The 19,667-nt window shown below is 45.2% G+C and overlaps 1 protein-coding gene across 3 annotated transcripts in view; it reads right to left on the bottom strand.

The window, feature by feature from the left end:
* Positions 1-233: 233 nt before the first annotated feature.
* The window catches only part of LOC121553724 (bone morphogenetic protein receptor type-1A), a 73,144-nt gene continuing 53,710 nt past the window's right edge, over positions 234-19,667 (bottom strand). For 2 of the 3 annotated variants that reach the window (XM_041867058.2, XM_041867057.2), the window contains 10 exons: positions 6,743-6,902; positions 6,244-6,346; positions 5,946-6,045; positions 5,734-5,830; positions 5,170-5,308; positions 4,366-4,558; positions 3,779-4,076; positions 3,342-3,517; positions 2,941-3,071; positions 234-2,709 (listed from right to left, as the gene is read on the bottom strand). In XM_041867058.2, the coding sequence (XP_041722992.1) occupies positions 2,584-2,709; positions 2,941-3,071; positions 3,342-3,517; positions 3,779-4,076; positions 4,366-4,558; positions 5,170-5,308; positions 5,734-5,830; positions 5,946-6,045; positions 6,244-6,346; positions 6,743-6,902 (1,523 nt within the window). In that variant the 3' untranslated portion in view covers positions 234-2,583. Of the gene's footprint in view, positions 2,710-2,940; positions 3,072-3,341; positions 3,518-3,778; positions 4,077-4,365; positions 4,559-5,169; positions 5,309-5,733; positions 5,831-5,945; positions 6,046-6,243; positions 6,347-6,742; positions 6,903-7,781; positions 7,983-19,667 lie in introns of those variants that run through there. The other variant, XM_041867059.1, reaches the window with a different exon arrangement.

Here is a 19,667-nt window from a genome sequence, read left to right on the forward strand (position 1 = left end):
ACCATTTTCTACAAGTCACTGGCTCCATATTGACTTCAGTGAACATAAATCAATGAAGTGAAGGGACAGAGGAATTGATTGTGTGAAGAGGTGAACTCTATATTACAGTACATCAATATGCTGTATATTTCTCCTCCAGCAGATGGAAATGCTAGACACCTTACTGGTACACAGTCAAACCCACAGTTCATTGGAAGAAACAAATGTAAATAACTCAAGACCGGACCACAAAGTTGTGTAGTAAAATAAGGTTATTTACTTAAAAATGGATACATTGGACAGGCTGTATACAGAATAGTTTTCTTTCCTTGGTAAACTCATAAAGGCACCTTTTAACCAGATGCTGTACAAAAACACATTAAAGATTTACATATTAGAGATTATTCTATATGGTTTTCTTGCATGTTACAAAGAGAGGAAAACACTAGTTACTGCTTGGGTGAAGTATTTTTCTTAAATATCTACCATGTACTGTTAGCTTAATTCACAGAGAAACTGTCCTGACACACACACACACACACAGGATTTCAGCAGACATGCACACTTAACCAACATGTGCACACATCATGAGCGCAAACCCACAAGCACTGCTCTGCTAAAGCTATGCAAGATAGGTTGTTTTATGCATTTGTATGGACACAAGTGAAGCAAAAGCCAACATTAGACAGAAGAGACAGCAGACACAATGGGAGCAGGGACTTGGAAGAGAACGTTTGAAGAATACACTGGCCAAGACATCGATCCTATGCAAGAGGTTCAACCATCATTTATCAGGGGCACAATCTGTGACAAGGCTTCCTCGTCATCATTACACTGGCAAACAGACTGTAAAGAGGTAAGGACAGTGGTTCAGATGAGGACATTATTTAAGTTCTCACTTCAGATCTTTCCTTTTCTGTCCTGTATGAAAAGTGAAAGATCTAAATGTAGAAATGCAGTTGCTCTTGTGGTAAATGGTATTCAATGAGCTGGCTCTGCCCACTGCACTGGCCCACAGATAACATCACTAAGGAAACCTGCGGATGTGTATATATTTGCATGTGTCCTGAAACAACCTGAAGTAAACAGTCTAACTAGTTTCACTTCAGTGTCTGTTCACTCTGTACTTGGCCGTAATTCTGTCTCTCACACACACCTGAGGAAGCTTGATGGATCAACACAAACTTCATTGGCATTACAGCTCCAAATGTTTTTAGCACAAGTAACTGTCATTTACCATAGCATTGAGTAAGCTATATATTTGTACTTTAAGTTAGTAAAATATGGCATATTTTCCAAACTAATGTGGACTTCTTGTAAGCACTATGACAAACCTCTGACAATGGACATGGAGTACCCTAGAAGACAAACCATTACTAATCAATTGCTCAGACCCTTAGCAATGAACAAGTCTTCATTACCGCACAGTCCAATGGCCGAGCTCACATGATGTTTGGCAATATGAAAGTTGGCCACTTATAGAATATCTATCTATAACTCAGCATGGAATTAAAAGCAATAGAGAAGAGCTGGAGGGAAATTCAGCTTATAATATCTATGAATGTGGACAAGACTCAATGTTTAGTGTTCTGGACTTTCCTCCCAGAAGACATACCGTATATACACAGAAAGGAACAAATATGAATTAGGGGAAAGCATAGCGACAGGACGGGACACAGATCCACTTCCTATTTACACATTTCCTTCTGAATACAATTATGCGTCAAATATTTTTTGCCCCAGACATCCATTTCATGTCAAATGTGACAGAACATAGATTTTTTGAGAAGTTACTGATTTGAAGTTTGTTGTAGGAAGCACAGTGAGTCGTTGATTTAAGGCAAGTGGGGTCTCCCCTCTTACAATGTCCTTGGTTGTCTGGATTGCTTGTAGCTCTTGAAGCAGGTTGCGTTTGAAGCCCACTGGACGTGAATACCATTGCGGCATAGTTCTTTTTTGTTTGTAGGCACAGCATCTATCGATCAAATATATTTACATATAACTTCACATATAATGATAGTACCTTATTTCATAATTACTCTACTTAAGAGTCAAGATATATATTTCAATATGGCAGGAGAAGACTGTCCTGAAGAGAAAGAAATTGGCATAAACTGTTTACAGGCAAAAATGGAACATAATTGGCGGGTGGTGACGATTGCGAGGCCAGTGTCTGTTTGAAGTGTGGCTCTAAGGTTCCTACATCATATAACTTTCTGTCCATCAACATGTGAGCAGGAACATGGCCTCCCCCTCCTCACACCATGTCATGTTTTGGCTTTCACAGAAAGCATAAATCACAGCACGTTGCATCCTACAACCAAGAACGCCTCTGGCCAGGGAGGGAATAGGTGGGAGAGTGAACCTACACAGTTTCCTTTAGTCAAAACACACCTCTGTAGCAGCATCTGTCCGTTGTGGTTATAGAGATTCATGAGGGTTGAGGCTCAATGCCCAAGGCCCTGTGACAGGATCCTTTTCCTCCCATCCCGTTTCTCCTCCCCCGCCTCCTGAACAGAGGTGACATTCTGCATCATGACATTAGGACACACTGGGGAGTTCTGGCTCTCGGTCGGGCTGTGATGAGTACGTAGGGGTAAAATATCACATTTTGATGTCCTGTGATTCCACCATTTTGGCCAGGGTCTTCTTGACTCGTAAGATGGTGAGGCGCGAGGCGGGGTTGTGGGCCCAGCACTCAGACATCAGCTTCAGCATGGTCCTCAGACACTGTGGAGAAAACACACACCATTTTAGGAGTTGTTTTTCCTTCTGCTTACGCTACTAAATGCAAATGCATTCTCTAACACTGCTAGAATTGGATAATCACCTTTGTGTAAATGCAAAGTATATGCTCTTCAGTGTGCAGTCAAAACAATATTGCCCTGATATATCATGTCCTCGCAGTGACACAGATGTTGACATTCGTGGCTAGCTCCAACGCCCCACCTTCAGACTCACCTCGTCACTGTTCCACCTGTTGGACACGGTGGGCCGCAGCCCTTTGACACACACCACCTCCAGCATGTCCTCAAAGGACGGGTCTGACGGTACCATATCACAGTATGGCAGCTGGTGGTCCTCCACTATACCTGAGAGAGACGAGAGAGAGATAACGGTGTGCAAATGAACACTGGTTCAACAATACCGTCAGTGTAGTACTTTTCATAAACAGCTGAAATCTTATGCCCATTACTGTTTTTGTAGTGACTGGTATGGAATGCCAGTATCATGTGTACATAAATACCGGTATGCCTGTAGATTCATGACTACACGTGTGTGTGTGTGTGTGTGTGTGTGTGTGTGTGTGTGTGTGTGTGTGTGTGTGTGTGTGTGTGTGTGTTCTGTGTGTGTGTCCGTACCTCCTGTTATACAGCGGCGGGCAATCTCCCAGATGATGAGACCGTAGCTGTATATATCAGCCATGATGTAGGCCTGGAAGTGGTTCTTGTTCAGGGTCTCGTTCAGCACCTCTGGGGCCATGTACCTCCGGGTCCCCACCCGTGTACTCAGAGGGACGTCTACCTCGTTGGTATCACTGAGGACAAGAGGTTGAAGAACAGGAATTCAGAATAACCTACAGGGAAATAGTCAAAGGTGCCCCAGAAACAACAGTTCAGAACTGTTCAGAAGAACAGCCATAAGTGAAAACATGGGTTTTGTATATTAGGGCAACACAAAATGATTGTTGCTCATTGGACAAGTTCAGGTACTCCCCCTCCCTGTTTGTCAGTTCTTTATTTTGGTGCCTAATAAAGAGAACCTTGTTTAAAACCTCCATGACTGAGCAGTATCCTACCTGTTGAACTTGACGGCCAGGCCCAGGTCGGCGATGCAGCAGGTGCCGTTCTTCTTCATCAGGATGTTCTTACTCTTTAGGTCTCGGTGGGCGATGGCCGGCTTGCCCTGGGTGCCATAGATCTCTGTGTGGAGGTGGCACAGGCCGCAGGCAGCAGAGTAGACCAGTCGCAGCAGGCTCTGGGTGTCCAGCGTGGTGAACTTCAGGTAGTCATACAGGGAGCCGTTCTCATGGTAGTCTGTGATGAGGAAGAGCTGTGTGAAGGCCCCAGTACCCTTGATGTCTGCCGCAATGAAACCTGCAGATGTGAGAAGAGAGGTGAGGGGTGTTTAGTGCTGTAGTGAGATGTAGGCCTTGCCCTGATACATGACAGTTGACCTCAGCCACGTATGTATAAGGACAAATGTAGGCCTAAAAACACTCCAAGATTATATATCTCAGTCAATCAAGACTCTCTACATTAAACTTAGATTCAGACTAATTTAGATCAATTTAGAAAGAAAACTGCAAACGGCAGTATATGGTTTAGATGGAGGCAGAGACAGCATTCGTCTTTGCTACAAGTTAGTGGTAGGAATGACACTTACCTAGTATGTTCTCGTGCCTCATGAGGACTGTCTGGTAGATCTCGGTCTCTCTGAACCAGCTGGCCTCCTCCCGGGTGAAGAACACCTTGACGGCCACCTTCTCTCCCCGCCAGCGACCCAGCCACACCTCGCCGTAGCGCCCCTTGCCGATCTGACGCACCATCTGGATCTGCTTGGCAATGGTGCGCTGCACCTAAAATACACACCAGGGAGAGAGGCATTGAGCATATATATATCAGATCAAGAGTAGCTTACCACAGATCATACCTACTACAACCTTTACCATTTGTTCGTTCTTTTAGGTGGTATTCGCTGTTGCAAGCCAGACGTTTTGCTTCCTAAGGCCTGTGATGTGTTATAATTAAGCAATAAGGCCTGGGGGGGTGTGGTATATGGCCAATATACCACGGCTAAGAGCTGTTCTTAGCACGACACAATGCGGAGTGCCTGGATACAGCCCTTAGCCGTGGTATATTGGCCATATACCACAAACCCCAGAGGTGCCTTATTGCTATTATAAACTGGTTGCAAACGTAATTAGAGCAGTAAAAATAAATGTTTTGTCATACCCGTGGTATGTCAGCCAATCAGCATTCAGGGCTCGAACCACCCAGTTTATAATTTACAATTTCACTTAACCTACTATAACCTAGCTATGGCCAAAGACACACACAAAACTGCAGTTACACTTTCCTGGAAAGCAGAAGTCACATTTTGAGCAGCCTATTATATAACCATAGCCAAAGGCTTTTCACCCAGGTCACATGCTCCAAAGCCCCTCCCTGTGCAGTGTGGGGTCCTTACCAGCAGGGGGAGCCCAGAGCCACTGCCAGATGACTGGCACTGGTTGATGAGGTCTTTGAGAGACTCTCCCACAGGGATGAAGGCCTCGTCCTGCTCCAGGTCCCGATGGTACCGCTGCCGCTCCGTCTGCCACTTGTACCTGACAGGAACACACTCAGATCAGTACAGGGCACACATGCTAAAGCTACAATAGATGAATGACAAGCGCAGTAATGTAGCAACAATCTGACTTTATTTTTTTCATATGCCATTTAGCAGACGCTTTTATCCAAAGCGACTTACAGTCATGCGTGCATACATTTTTGTGTATGGGTGGTCCCGGGGATCGAACCCACAACCTTGGCGTTACAAGCGCCCTGCTCTACCAGCTGAGCTACAGAGGACCAAACAGTCCTACTTAGTCACAAACCCATGAAAGTATTCATAGAAATGCTAACTGACACCAACAGGTGACCGACTTTGATTCTACCACAAGTTAGGTTAACCAGGACTCAATTCCCATATACATATGGAAAGAAAGTTGGAATCTCGATTTGTGTAAGCTCTTCTCTGCAGTAGTCCTACCTGTAGTAACAGACTACCGTGATGCAGATGAGAGTGCAGCAGCATACAGTCATTGATATAAGGAACGCCAGCCAGTGGGCACTGCCAAAGTAGGAACCTGCAAAACAACCCGAGTCCCCAAATGAAATTAAGTCTCAGACCCTGATATACCAGCTCAAGAATACCCTACTGGGGCCATTATACAGAGGAACATAGTTGGCCCTAAGCCTCACCAGTGTCCATTGGGGGAGGTAACGTGGGCTGCAGGTCCCGATTACAGAAGTCCGTCCCACAGCATTCGATCGTTCGCCTTGTCTGAGCCTTGGGAGAATCCTGAAAAAAAAAGAAGAAATGCAACCATGTTTGTTGTTGTTGTGGCACTCAATTCAACAGGGGTTCTTCAAAAAGAATTGTTAACAACTAAAATATAAAATAGCTATATACACATATAATAACAATATTCTAAAATGTTACAACATATAATTGACACCCCTGTGTCACGGTCCCTCCATACAGACAACACATGCTTACCTTGCATTGAAAATGTGAGCCTTCATACTTCATGCAGCCAGAAGTCAGAATAGCTTCTCCATTATCGTCCTCCTCTATGATGGCAAAACATTGGCCATTCGTCCTGCAATAAAAACATTAAAGGAGTACGGTTCCCAAACACACTTACGCCTCGATCACACCTACACCGTCATTGTGCAAAATGGTACGCAGCATCATCTGGATATGCGTGCAACAAAAGTACAACATTCACCTTCTGCTACCATTTCTGTCAAGCCGTCTACGCATACAATTTGATGCATACGTTCGATAAATCCAACGCATGCACCACACAGAACGCACTGCAACTGCCTCTGCAACACAATGCTGCAAGGCAAACTAATCGTTCCATTGGAAATGAATGTACTTCTGGTGTACAAAAACTTTTGACCAAAACTTCCATTGACATTCATCACAGACCCAACAGTCAGAGTTGGAACAAACATATCAATTAAGAATTTGGCCTTGGTTGGTCACTCACTCGCAGGTGTTATTTTTGTGGTCCTCTGGACAGTGGCCCGAGCAGTAGCAGCTCAGAAAGCGGGCGGCGTCCTCTGGGGCCACCGTGGAGTCGTCCCCGTGCTTCCTGGACTCATGCTTGTGCCCGGTGCCATGGAGCATGTGGTCTGGATTCTGACCAGCTGGATGGACGGAGGGAGAGAGAGAAGGGAGGTAGAGAGGTTGGGAATAGACAGAGTAGGAAAAATAGTTTGGTTTTATAATGACAATGAAAATGTCACAATCCATAATGTTTTCCCTCCACCTGGGAGACGCTGTCTGCCCTCGCAAAAACATAGGTTTTCACTGCACACATCAATGTTGTCTTAAATACAGAACATATAAATACATTGTGTAACATTATTTTCATTCCACCGCCTAACAACATCTGTAGTCAAATACGAGGCTATATATTCATAGTAAACTCATCAGTCCTATGGTGGGGTTTATTTATCTGCTGTCCCGCCCTCTATTCGTTTATATATGAGAGGGGTCTGGTCTGGTCCCAATTGTGTGCTCATGTGATGAGTCTGATCCATATATGGCCAGAGGGCTATTTATACTGTGTACTAGTGTCCAGTCAGAGCCATCACATGCATGAGTGTAAGCAAAGCGGAATACTGGAGGGCCAAGCCCAACCTCTGTTGTTCTCTCAGCAAAACATTATCACTGTTGTCAATCTGATTGCAATTACATATGAAATTGAAAACAACAGTGTGGTTTAATGGAGGAAAATCTAATATTCATGCAGGCCATTATGTTGTGGTTCTTTATAATGGCAAGGTTTAGGACACAGCAAATGTTCACTGCTAAAATCAGTTTACGCTGGTTAAACTAGCCGAGAGCGCACTGCCAGGACTCCGGCAACAAATCTACTGATATCTTAAGGAGCCAGTCAGAGCCATTAAGATTAGATGCATGGCACCATGGATCCAAAGCCAGGAAGAGGCCATTTTACAGAGCAGCACACTAATATTACGTTAAGTCCCTTATGTTGCATTAAATGTTGTGTATGAGCTCACTGTGTGACTCCTCCTATCCTCACGTTACTGTCTGGTACTCCCTCCACCTCTTCTCATGCCCTTTCTCCTGATCTCGTTTCCTCTCCTCCTTCAATGCCCTGACTTTCCTTATCGCTCCACCTCTTGCTCGCTTCTTTTTTCCCCACAGGCATTTAGCTTCTCCGGTCTGTTGTTCCTCTATTGTCCTTCTTGTTCCATATTCTCCTGTTCTTGACTTCTACCTCGTCCTAGCCCCTCCTTTCTCTTCCCCTCCCCCACCCCATTTCTCTGCCCCTTACTTATTTCCCTACCCCCCTCCCCGTCTGCCTTTTTCCCTATTCACTCGCTCCAATACCCCCCCCCCCCGCCCCTCAGGAGAGTGGACATGGGCTGAGGGGCTCCTGTGAGTCGTGAGCATAATGTGATGTCTGTGTGCGGCGCTCGGCACGGCTTCGGGGCACTTCCTCTGGAGCATGACGTGACTCGAGCCTGCTCCAGTTCAGACATGTCTGCAGAGAGCCAATCACCTGCAAACATACACTTTTAAACGTCTCGGCAGCAGAACGGCACCCCTTTTTTTTTCTCTCCCTGCTGCTTGTCTCCATCTCCGCATTCCTTCCCTAGACCCCATTACCGGATTCAGGGTTGTTGTTCATGTTTTCCTCAGTTTTTTTCCCCTTCGTTTTACAACCGAGTGCCCTGGTGGGTCTAGATTGAGGCTGCATTCTATAAGTAATTCTATTGGTAAATTACTATTTAAAAGGAGACCCTGAGAGATAAAGGGGCATCTGTTAGGCTTCAGTTCCTTTTTACAGTTAATTTGTACGCTGATCATGTACGTAGAGACTCCCTGGCTTACTGACGTCAGACAGCCTAACAGTCGACGAAGACTACTACTTCTACGAACGCTTCACTTTTAATGTTGTACTTCAGCCAACAGAATTTCCCAAATAAATTATGGAACCCCAGAGGGTGGCAGACAAAAATGTGCCAGTCATAACTTCGTTTTGGGATCCTTTAGAGTCAAATGAAAGCCAAACACTTACGCAAACACATAATAGCTGTATCAAAATAAAAGCAACCATTAGGCCTCTATATTCTACATTTCACCAATTAAAGCAAAGCAGACCATAACTCTTCAGTAATATTTTATGGGTACAGAATAGACAACCAGGCAAGTGACTCACTACAGTCCTCATTAAAGGTGTCAACACTAAGGTCACATCACTAGAGCAGATTTATGAACCCAATCAGAGCAGAGAAAATCACTGTGGCAGGGGGTTGTGAGTTCATAGCCGTATGCTAGAACTGGGGTCCTCTGGGCATAGAACAAACACAAATCTGTTGTACAAACAAGGGGGGCAGGGGCTATCGGTGGCAACACCCTGAAAAAATAAAGAGGCCTGAGCAGTTCTCCAGTGAGATAGCAGAGCCGGCCTCAGAAGCTGTGAAACCGTGGCTTTGATGTCTGCCTTCTATCAGTGAAGAGGAAAATGACACACCGATTACAGAGTTCCAACCAAGCACTCTGACCAACACCCTCCTGGGGGGTGGGAATAAACTCAGTCTCTCAGATTCTTCGCTCTACATCCGTCACAAGCACACACACCAGATCCAAAGAAAAAGCTCCCAAAAGGAGGCAGATAGTCTAGACCTCTTACCATTGATATTACACACAGGAGATTGAATCGAAATAATATCTGAAATTGTTCCACTAATAAACTACACTTAAGTGGTGGCATGGCCCAGGGCCCAGTTTGAGCTGGGCAGTCCCCTGGCGATGTCAGATTGGCACAGAGCAGTGTTGGGAGGCAGTGTGGAAACTTATAAACACACAGCAGACTGGAACCAGATCAAACGGGCCAAGCCCCAAATAGAAACCAGATAGCTGAGGGTAGATTACTCTCTTTCTCCCTCCCACACTCTTTCTCCTTCTCTCCCTCGCTCTCCCTCTGGGAGCTGTGCTCAGTCTCGACTGGCTTGAGTCATGTTTGAGTGATGGGGAAAGGGATTCAGGAGGCTCCTGGATGCTTTGATGAGGTGATGAAAGCCTCTTTGACAGTCCCTGAGTAAGCACATAAAACTCTGACACGTTTTTACTGCAGTCACTGGGAGCGTCGAGGACTTCTGAGGCCTCTCTCTCACTGGATTGAGTCTACAGAGAAAGCCATGTTGACAATACAAGATTTAATGTTCACCATCAAACCCCTAAAGAGCCTCAAGGCCCTTTTTGTTTCTATTTGGCTGGGCCTCGCTAGCAAAGACACAGAGTACCTCTCTTCCCCTCTACTAGGAGGCCATTGATTGGCTGGGGGCCATGATTGATGGAGAGCAGCGGCTGTCAGTGGGGCTGGAAATGGCTGCTGGTGCTCTCTCTGCCTCTGCCTCCACATGTGTGCTTAATTCTGCCACCAGTCACGGCGGAGTCTGAGGTCTGGCAGAGCACCCCCAGTAATGAGCCTCTCCATCTCCAGTCAGCCACATGTTGCACTCTTAAAGGGCCAGCACACTGCAACGCTAACGAGCCAATCCATCTACCGGCAATGGAATGCAGGGCTCTTAAAAGGCCAGCAGCAGAGCCTGTTTTTGTCAGAGCCAGCCATAAGAGTGCAGCGACACGAGCTAAACAGTGTTCTGAACTGGTTGTTCTTCTAACAGGACACAGTGTGGAGGTGAGGGGAGTCATATGTCATATACCTGCATACAAACACAGTCACTAAAACCTGCCCTCTCCTAAAGTCTCAGGCGAGAGAAAGTGAGTAAGTGTGTGTGAGTGTGTGTGTGAGTGTGAGAGAGAGAGAAGAACAAGGGAGAGAGAAAAAATGAGAGAGCAAGGAAAAAAGAAAGATCAGTTCACAGCAACAAATCTTAGAGACGATCAACCTTTCCCTCTGACTTTGGGGGGGAATCTGGACGGGGAGAGAAAGCTGCCTGAAATTATAACTCGAGGTGGGTGAGTCGGCGAGAAAAGGAGAAGTATGGAGGTATTAGCTGACAATTATATACAGCGGGGTCCGAAATTACTGACTCTTGATAAAGATGAGCAAAAATTACTGTATAAAATAAATAATTATAATACTGAGCTATATCGTATTCGCCCCAAAAACTGGAAAATTATATTATTTATACTAATACCCTCGCTCAGAGAAATATATTTTGTTTAACAAGTTGTAAAACATTCTCAAAAAAGGTAGGGGTCCAACATTTTGGCGCCCCTGTTTTCAATATGAGGATAACGGCACTGAGACTTTTTCTAAAAGGTTTTATGAGTTGGAGAACACGTTGGGAGGGATCTTAGACCATTCCTCCATACAGAATCCTTCTAGATCCTTGATATCCTTAGTCTGCGTTTATGGACTGCCCTCTTCAATTCAAAACAGGTTTTCAATGGGTTCGGTTCGGTTCAAAGTCCGGAGACAGATGGCCATTGCAAAAATTTGATTATGTGGTCAATTAACAATTTCTTTGTGGATTTGACATGTGCTTGGGGTTAATGTTTCAGCCTCCTGGTAGAGGCAACCAGGTTTTTGGCTAAAATATCCTGGTAGTGGGTAAAGTTCATTATGTCATTGACCTTAAGGTCCCAGGACCAGTGGAAGCGAAATAGCCCCAAACCATCAAAGACCCACCACCATATTTTACAGTAGGTTAGGGGTTATTTTCTGCTTATGCATTCTCAATTTAACACCAAACCCATCACTGGTGTGCATGGCCAAAGAGCTCTATTTTCATGTCATCTGACCAAAGTGCTGGTTCCAATCCAAGTGCCAATGACGTTTAGCAAACTCCAGGCGTTTACATTTGTTGGACAACATGAAAATAGAGCTCATTGGTGATGTAAGTAACAGCCAACTTTCCAGGACATAGACATGTCTTATATGGGCAGAAAGCTTAGAATTCTTGTTAATCTAACTGCACTGTCCAATTTACAGTAGCTATTACAGTGAAGAAATACCTCTTCACCACAGCACCATCCAACACCACAAATCCAATACATTCTGTTGATATTAGTCAGTGATTCACTACAAGGCTTTTGCCCAAGATGTAGAGAAAAAAGTTAAACATTATTCCATGTGTTCTTTGAGTGTTATTGGAGAATTTCCTGAGGAGTTCATTCAATAACCTCTGTAACCTGGCAACAGTTGAGTACCTTGAAAAGGTATTTAACAAGTTGCTACAGCCTCACGCTCATTCAAACTCCTCACACATGGGAAAACAACAGCAAATAAAAAAACTAGACCTATAAAACATGCGCCTTTTCCCCTGGGTGAGACAAAAGTGGAATTCGAATTGGTTTGTTGACACTTTAGGAGCAGAAAAAGTGAGTGTGAAAAGAGCATTCATGAGATAGCACAGCAGGCCCATTATACAGCCACTCTGGCAGCCTCTTGGGCACCTCTGTCCCTGCCCCCTCTCCCCATAACGCTTGGCATATGCCAGGCCCAGGCCCCACACTCCCTCACTAATCAGCTAGCGCGGCGGGAAAAAAAGAACAAGATGTAGAGAAAAACCTCTCGAGGGATTGAATTATTTCCGGAGAACAATGAATGTTTGGAGTATTTTTTGCCCTGTAATGACTGACAGTATTTATAGAGGAAATGGTTAATGTGAAAAAAGGAACCCAGAGTGCCAACAATTATTTCAACAGCTTCCTGTAGTGAGGGGGGGGGTTCTCCAGCGGGTCACAACAGTCAATGACTGAGCTGCTGGTGGGAAGGAAGGAAGGAAGGAAGGAAGGAAGGAGAGAGGCTAACCTGGCCCTGCCTGGGTACAGAGGCACTGTTTCACTGTACAGTATATGCCTGGGACAAGGTAGACCCAGAGTTAACAGAGACTAATCAACACAATAGCGTAGCTCTGAATCAATCATCCCTAAGACTTGGACCAACCTTGCCTTCCTCTTATCAGCCTGTGTGTGCGTGTGTTAAAAAGCTCTGCTTTTAGAGTAATCAGCTCCTGATATTTGCCTTCACATCTCATTGGCTGGTTAAAGGTAACCTTTTACGAGGCTGAGAGCTCCGTCTTCATGGCCCTGGTTGGCTTTATGGCTGTTGGTTGGTTCACTGTGGAGGCCCCCCCCCGGGCAGGCAGTATGAGAGCAACAGTAGGAGCAGCTAGAGCAGAGGAAGGGAGGCCATTTTATGAGGCCCATTAAGATAGCTCCATATCCTCCCGACATCAAACATGTCCGGGTAAAACCAGTGTTATAATTGAGGCCTGCGTGTGCCCAGTACGTAGAATAAAATGGTCTTCGTGACTAAATTGTGCTGTGATCGGAGCGTATTCAGTGTCTTTTCGATACATAATTTACTCACCTAGCACGATCTCTCACGACACAAGGCAAAATAAGGGGCAATATCATTGGAACATCACATGATATTCAACATGGTCTAATCTCATTGAGATCAGGGCATTTCCCAAGTGGTAGGTACCATTCCCTACTCATGGGTGTTTTTGCACATCATGGTAAACTTGGTATTGAGAGAAAGGACTGTGAGTTGTGCCTATGGTGTTTGGTCCTATTGGTTGGGTCCCCTAATTAGCATATAGCAACAGAACAATGTCATTGCCATATTAACCTGTTAGGACCACATGGGGTTTTTGTTACTAGTCTTTAACTAGGTAACTTAGGTCAAGCATTTCAAAAGGCACTGTATCACCAGCTAATTCACTCTAATCACAGCCATTACAATGGCTTAAGATACTGATCTCTTCATAGTGGGGGGTGGGGGACTGTGGGTCACATAAGGGGGTAGCCTAGCTTAAACAAAGGCAGAAATAAGAATTTATGCTAATTTAGTTGAACAACGTTTATCATGCCCCTCCTTATGCAATAGATAGATAAGTGTTTCAAAAGTGCTATTGACTTCTCTTATTTTGTCTTGGTGTCCCCCTTCGTAACGGAGATCAAATTGAAATATATATATATATATATATATTCCTGACAGAGGAACTCTAGTGCTCTGTCAGTGACCATCGGGTTCTTGGTCACCTCCCTGACCAAGGCCCTTCTCCCCCGATTGCTCAATTTGACTGGGCGGCCAGCTCTAGGAAGAGTCTTGGTGGTTCAAAACTTCTTCCATTTAAGAATGATGGAGGCCACTGTGTTCTTGGGGACCTTCAATGCTGCATAATTATTTTTTTGGTACCCTTCCCCAGTGCCTCGACACAATCCTGTCTTGGAGCTCTACAGACAATTCCTTCGACCGCATGGCTTGGTTTTTGCTCTGACATGCACTGTCAATTATGTGACCTTATATAGACAGGTGTGTGCCTTTCCATTCAATTGAATTTACCACAGGTGGACTCCAATCAAGTTGTAGAAACATCTCAAGGATGATCAATGGAAACAGGATGCACCTGAGCTCAATTTCGTGTTTTCGCATTGTCATTATGGGGTATTGTATGTATTTAGATTGTAGTTAGGTATTGTAGGTAGTTATCGTAGGTTATTGTAGGTAATTATTGTAGGTAAGTATTGTATTCGGCTGAGCCCGGTGAAGCACGAGGCTAGCTAACCCACTACCTGGACTAGCTAGCGGGTAGCTACTGGTAACTATTAGCAACTGTGGATAGTTGTTTCCAATATTATTTCACGCTTAAGAGTACCTGTAATTATGCCAGCTAGCTGCCTACCATTCAGCTGTTTTTCTAACCTCATTATCTGAAGCGTTAACGTTAGGTAGTTAGTAGCTACTGTATTCGAAATGTAGCTAGCTTGTTGCTACCTGGATAGCTAACTAAACAATAGCTAGAACAACCTAGCGAACAGACGCGAACTGGCTGAATCGATTCAGTGGCTAGCTTTGCACTTAACTGGCTAACAGTAGCTACTAAGGGTAAGTTATAACCTACATTTGTGTTTTGTTTTTACATACTGGTAACCAGAGTCGTTCAAGGGAATTCGGGACATGGGTGAATAGTTAACGTTAGCTTGGCTCTCTCTGTGTGTTCGTGCCGTGGGAGGAGGGGTTTTTCGTTGGCAGAGAGCAATGGCTAGCTAGTATGCTAACTATTCTAGCTAACTAACTGGCTGAATAAGTTGACGAAGGACTCACTCAAACTGTCAAAACTAACCCAAAACTTTACACAACGTTAGACACGGACACGAATGATCTGCTTGGCATGTTAACACACTGGTGGTTTGTTGTAACCGAGTACTGGTGCTAAACCGTGTTATTGGAGGCTGGCATGCTAGTTGGCTATGGCGTCATAGGATTCGGTGCCCTGGACGGTTTTCACGGAAGAATACTGTACCAAGTTAGCTAGCTGAATAAACTAAGTTAGTCTATTCCTATAAAACATTTAACCGCGCTCTCTCGCTTTCCCAGATGTTTAGTTCATTTCATTCCGATCTCCTTTGCATTATTGTAGCCATTTTCTGTAGCCTGTCAACTATGTGTCTGTCTATCCCTGTTCTCTCCTCTCCGCACAGGCTATACAAACGCCTCACACAGCGTGGCTGCTGCCACTCTAACCTGGTGGTCCCTGCATGCACGACCAACGTGGAGTTCCAGGTCTCCGGCAGCCTCTGGAACTGCCGTTCTGCGGCCAACAAGGCAGAGTTCATCTCAGCCTATGCTACCCTCCAGTCCCTCGACTTCTTGGCGCTGACAGAAACATGGATTACCACAGAAAACACTGCTAATCCTACTGCTCTCTCCTTGTCTGACCACGTGTTCTCGCATACCCCGAGAGCATCTGGTCAGCGGGGTGGTGGCACAGGAATCCTCATCTCTCCCAAGTGGACATTCTCTCTTTCTCCCCTGACCTGATCTGTCCATCTCTTCATTTGAATTCCATGCTGTCACAGTCACTAGCCCATTCAAGCTTAACATCCTTATCATTTATCGCCCTCCAGGTTCCCTTGTAGAGTTCATCAATGAACTTGATGCCTTGATAAGTTCCTTTCCTGAGGATGGCTCACCCCTCACAGTTCTGGGTGACTTTAACCTCCCTACGTCTACCTTTGACTCATTTCTCTCTGCCTCCTCCTTTCCACTCCTCTCCTCTTTTGACCTCACCCTCTCACCGTCCCCCCCTACTCACAAGGCAGGCAATACGCTTGACCTCATCTTTACTAGATGCTGTTCTTCTACTAATCTCACTGCAACTCCCCTCAAAGTCTCCGACCACTACTTTGTATCCTTTTCTCTCTCGCTCTCCTCCAACAATACTAACTCTGCCCCTACTCAGATGGTAATGCGCTGTCGCAACCTTCGCTCTCTCTCTCCCGCTACTCTCTCCACTTCCATCCTATCATCTCTTCCCTCTGCTCAATCCTTCTCCCTCCAATCTCCTGATTCTGCCTCCTCAACCCTCCTCTCCTCTCTTTCTGCATCCTTTGACTCTCTATGTCCCCTATCCTCCCGGCCGGCTCGGTCCTCCCCTCCTGCTCCGTGGCTTGACGACTCATTGCGAGCTCACAGAACAGGGCTCCGGGCAGCCGAGCGGAAATGGAGGAAAACTAGACTCCCTGCGGACCTGTCATCTTTTCACTCCCTCCTCTCTACATTTTTCTTCCTCTGTTTCTGCTGCTAAAGCCACTTTCTACCACTCTAAATTCTAAGCATCTGCCTCTAACCCTAGGAAGCTCTTTGCCACCTTCTCCTCCCTGCTGAATCCTCCTCCCCCTCCTCCTCTGTGGATGACTTCGTCAACCATTTTGAAAAGAAGGTTGACGACATCCGATCCTCGTTTGTTAAGTCAAATGACACCGCTGGTCCTGCTCACACTGCTCTACCCTATGCTTTGACTTCTTTCTCCCCTCTCTCTCCAGATGAAATCTTGCGACTTGTGACGGCCGGCCGCCCAACAACCTGCCCGCTTGACCCTATCCCCTCCTCTCTTCTCCAGACCATTTCCGGAGAACTTCTCCCTTACCTCACCTCGCTCATCAACTCACCCTTGACCGCTGGCTATGTCCCTTCCGTCTTCAAGAGGGCGAGAGTTGCACCCCTTCTCAAAAAACCTACACTCGATCCCTCCGATGTCAACAACTACAGACCAGTATCCCTTCTTTCTTTTCTCTTTAGCCAACTCTCTTGCTATCTCTCTCAGAATGTCCTTCTTGATCCAAACCAGTCAGCTTTCAAGACTGGTCATTCAACTGAGACTGCTCTTCTCTGTGTCACGGAGGCTCTCCGCACTGCTAAAGCTAACTCTCTCCTCTGCTCTCGTCCTTCTAGACCTAACTGCTGCCTTTGATACTGTGAACCATCAGATCCTCCTCTCCACCCTCTCCGAGTTGGGCATCTCCGGCGCAGCTCACTCTTGGATTGCGTCCTACCTGACAGGTCGCTCCTACCAGGTGGCGTGGCGAGAATCTGTCTCCGCCCCACATGCTCTCACCACTGGTGTCCCCCAGGGCTCAGTTCTAGGCCCTCTCCTATTCTCGCTATACCCCTAGAACTCCTCCAGAACGCCGCAGCCCGTCTGGTGTTCAACCTTCCCAAGTTCTCTCACGTCACCCCGCTCCTCCGCACACTCCACTGGCTTCCAGTTGAAGCTCGCATCTGCTACAAGAGCCTGTGAGGGGAACGGCACCTCCGTACCTTCAGGCTCTGATCAGTCCCTACACCCAAACGAGGGCATTGCGTTCATCCACCTCTGGCCTGCTCGCCCCCCTACCTCTGCGGAAGCACAGTTCCCGCTCAGCCCAGTCAAAACTGTTCGCTGCTCTGGCACCCCAATGGTGGAACAAGTTCCCTCACGACGCCAGGACAGCGGAGTCAATCACCACCTTCCGGAGCCACTTGAAACCCCACCTCTTTAAGGAATACCTGGGATAGGATAAAGTAATCCTTCTACCCTCCCTTACCCCACCCCAAAGAAAAAATAAAATAAACATTATTGTAAAGTGGTTGTCCCACTGGCTATCGTAAGGTGAATGCACCAATTTGTAAGTCGCTCTGGATAAAAGCGTCTGCTAAATGACGAAAATGTAAATGTAAATCCTTTATTTACAATATTCATCCCATGCCCAACCACCTCTAAATCTTGTTTCTCATGGTCAGAGTCTTTTGGTGCCTTTTGGCAAACTCCAAGCGGGCTGTCATGTTCCTTTTACTGAGGAGTGGCTTCCATCTGGCCACTCTACCATAAAGTCCTAATTGGTGGAGTGCTGCAGAGATGGTTGTCCTTATGGAAGGTTCTGCCATCTTCACAGAGGAACTCCGGAGCTCTGTCAGAGTGACCATCGGGTTCTTGGTCACCATCCTGACCAAGGCCCTTCTCCCCCGATTGCTCAGTTTGGCCGGGCGGCCAGGTCTAGGTAGAGTCTTGGTGGATCCAAACTTCTTCCATTTAAGAATGATGAGGCCACTGTGTTCTTGGGGACCTTCAATGTTGCAGAAATTTTTTGGTACCCTTCCCCAGATTGGTGCCTCGACACAATCCTGTCTCGGAGCTCTAAAGACAATTCCTTCGACCTCGTGGCTTAGTTTTTGCTCTGACATGTACTGTTAACTGTGGGACCTTATATAGACACGTGTGCCTTTCCAAATTAACTGAAATTTACCACAGGTGGACTCCACATCAAGTTGTAGAAACATCAAGGATGATCAATGGAAACAGGATGCACCTGAGCTCAATATCGAGTCTCATAAAAGGGTCTGAATACTTATCTAAATAAGGTATTCGTTTTTTATTTTGAATGCATTTGAAAACATTTCTAAAAACCTGTTTTCGCTTTGTCATTATGGGGTATTGAGTGTAGAATGCTGAGGATTTGTATGTATTTAACCCATTTTAGAATAAGGCTGTAACGTAACAAAATGTGGAAAAAGTCAAGGGGTCTGAATACTTTCTGAAGGCACTGTATATCTACAGAAATAAGACAGATCCTTTGGTTGATAGCCTACTGATTTCCCAAGTTCGGCTGTTTTTAATCTTTGCTACGCTGTAATAAAGGCGTTGCATTTCCCCCCCCCCCCCGTTAGACCAGCCTCCCTGGTGTTATTTATAATTCATTTAGATCTGTTTACAATGTTCCAAATTGTCATACAAATTATATTAATAATAACCCTCTTTTTTCCTTGAGCTCCTTCTTATTGTTATTATTATCATCATTATAATAATAAGTAATGGTAATTATCATTGCTAGGCTTAGTATAGCATCCTTGTATAACCACCATCGAGCTGTAAGCCTAAGAGCACATCCTGTTTAGTCTTAATACCGTAACTTAGCCTATTTCAATACTTATATAGGCTACTGTATCAATTAATCATTTATTTGTTCATTTCATCACACAGCATACGAATCATTCATTACGTGAAATGCAATCAAGTACTTTAGTTTTTAAATAAAATAAAGCGACCATTGAAAAATTAGCGTAAACAATAAATAGACCTTAACCGTTCCATTTCGGAAATTGCATTCACAAATGAATGTGACTGTTTTCTAGTCTTTGCTGTAATAAAGACTTTACAAAAAAAAACGCTTATAATTTATTTTGTGTTGTTTACAATTGTTCCAAAAGGTCAGAAAATTACAATATAATTTAACAGCACCCGTTTGCCACACATAATATGCACGCAGCGCTGGCTCCATACCTTATTTTTCTTGATCTCCAGTATTTTCCACAACTAGTCAAATTTATTCAACACATCTGACTTCCCTTTACCTCCTGAGCAACCAGTAAACATTCCCCTTTTCGAGTTTATTTGTCACGTCCTCTGCATCCATTTTGCTGTCACATGTGTTACGGTGTTCAGAGTTAGTTATAACCAATTTATTGATGTGATTATGATATGCTATAGGTCAGGCCCGATTGGTCACGTGCATGCGAAGCATACGTGTCACGTAAAGAGAGCAAGGATTGAGGGAATGTTTTTCCTAAACAAATTAGGGATTTCGGTAACTTAACTTTTCAATTAGAAATGGCTATAATTATGTTGCAGCTTCAG

Source organism: Coregonus clupeaformis, chromosome 37 (genome assembly GCF_020615455.1).
Source record: "Coregonus clupeaformis isolate EN_2021a chromosome 37, ASM2061545v1, whole genome shotgun sequence".
Taxonomy (NCBI): domain Eukaryota; kingdom Metazoa; phylum Chordata; class Actinopteri; order Salmoniformes; family Salmonidae; genus Coregonus; species Coregonus clupeaformis.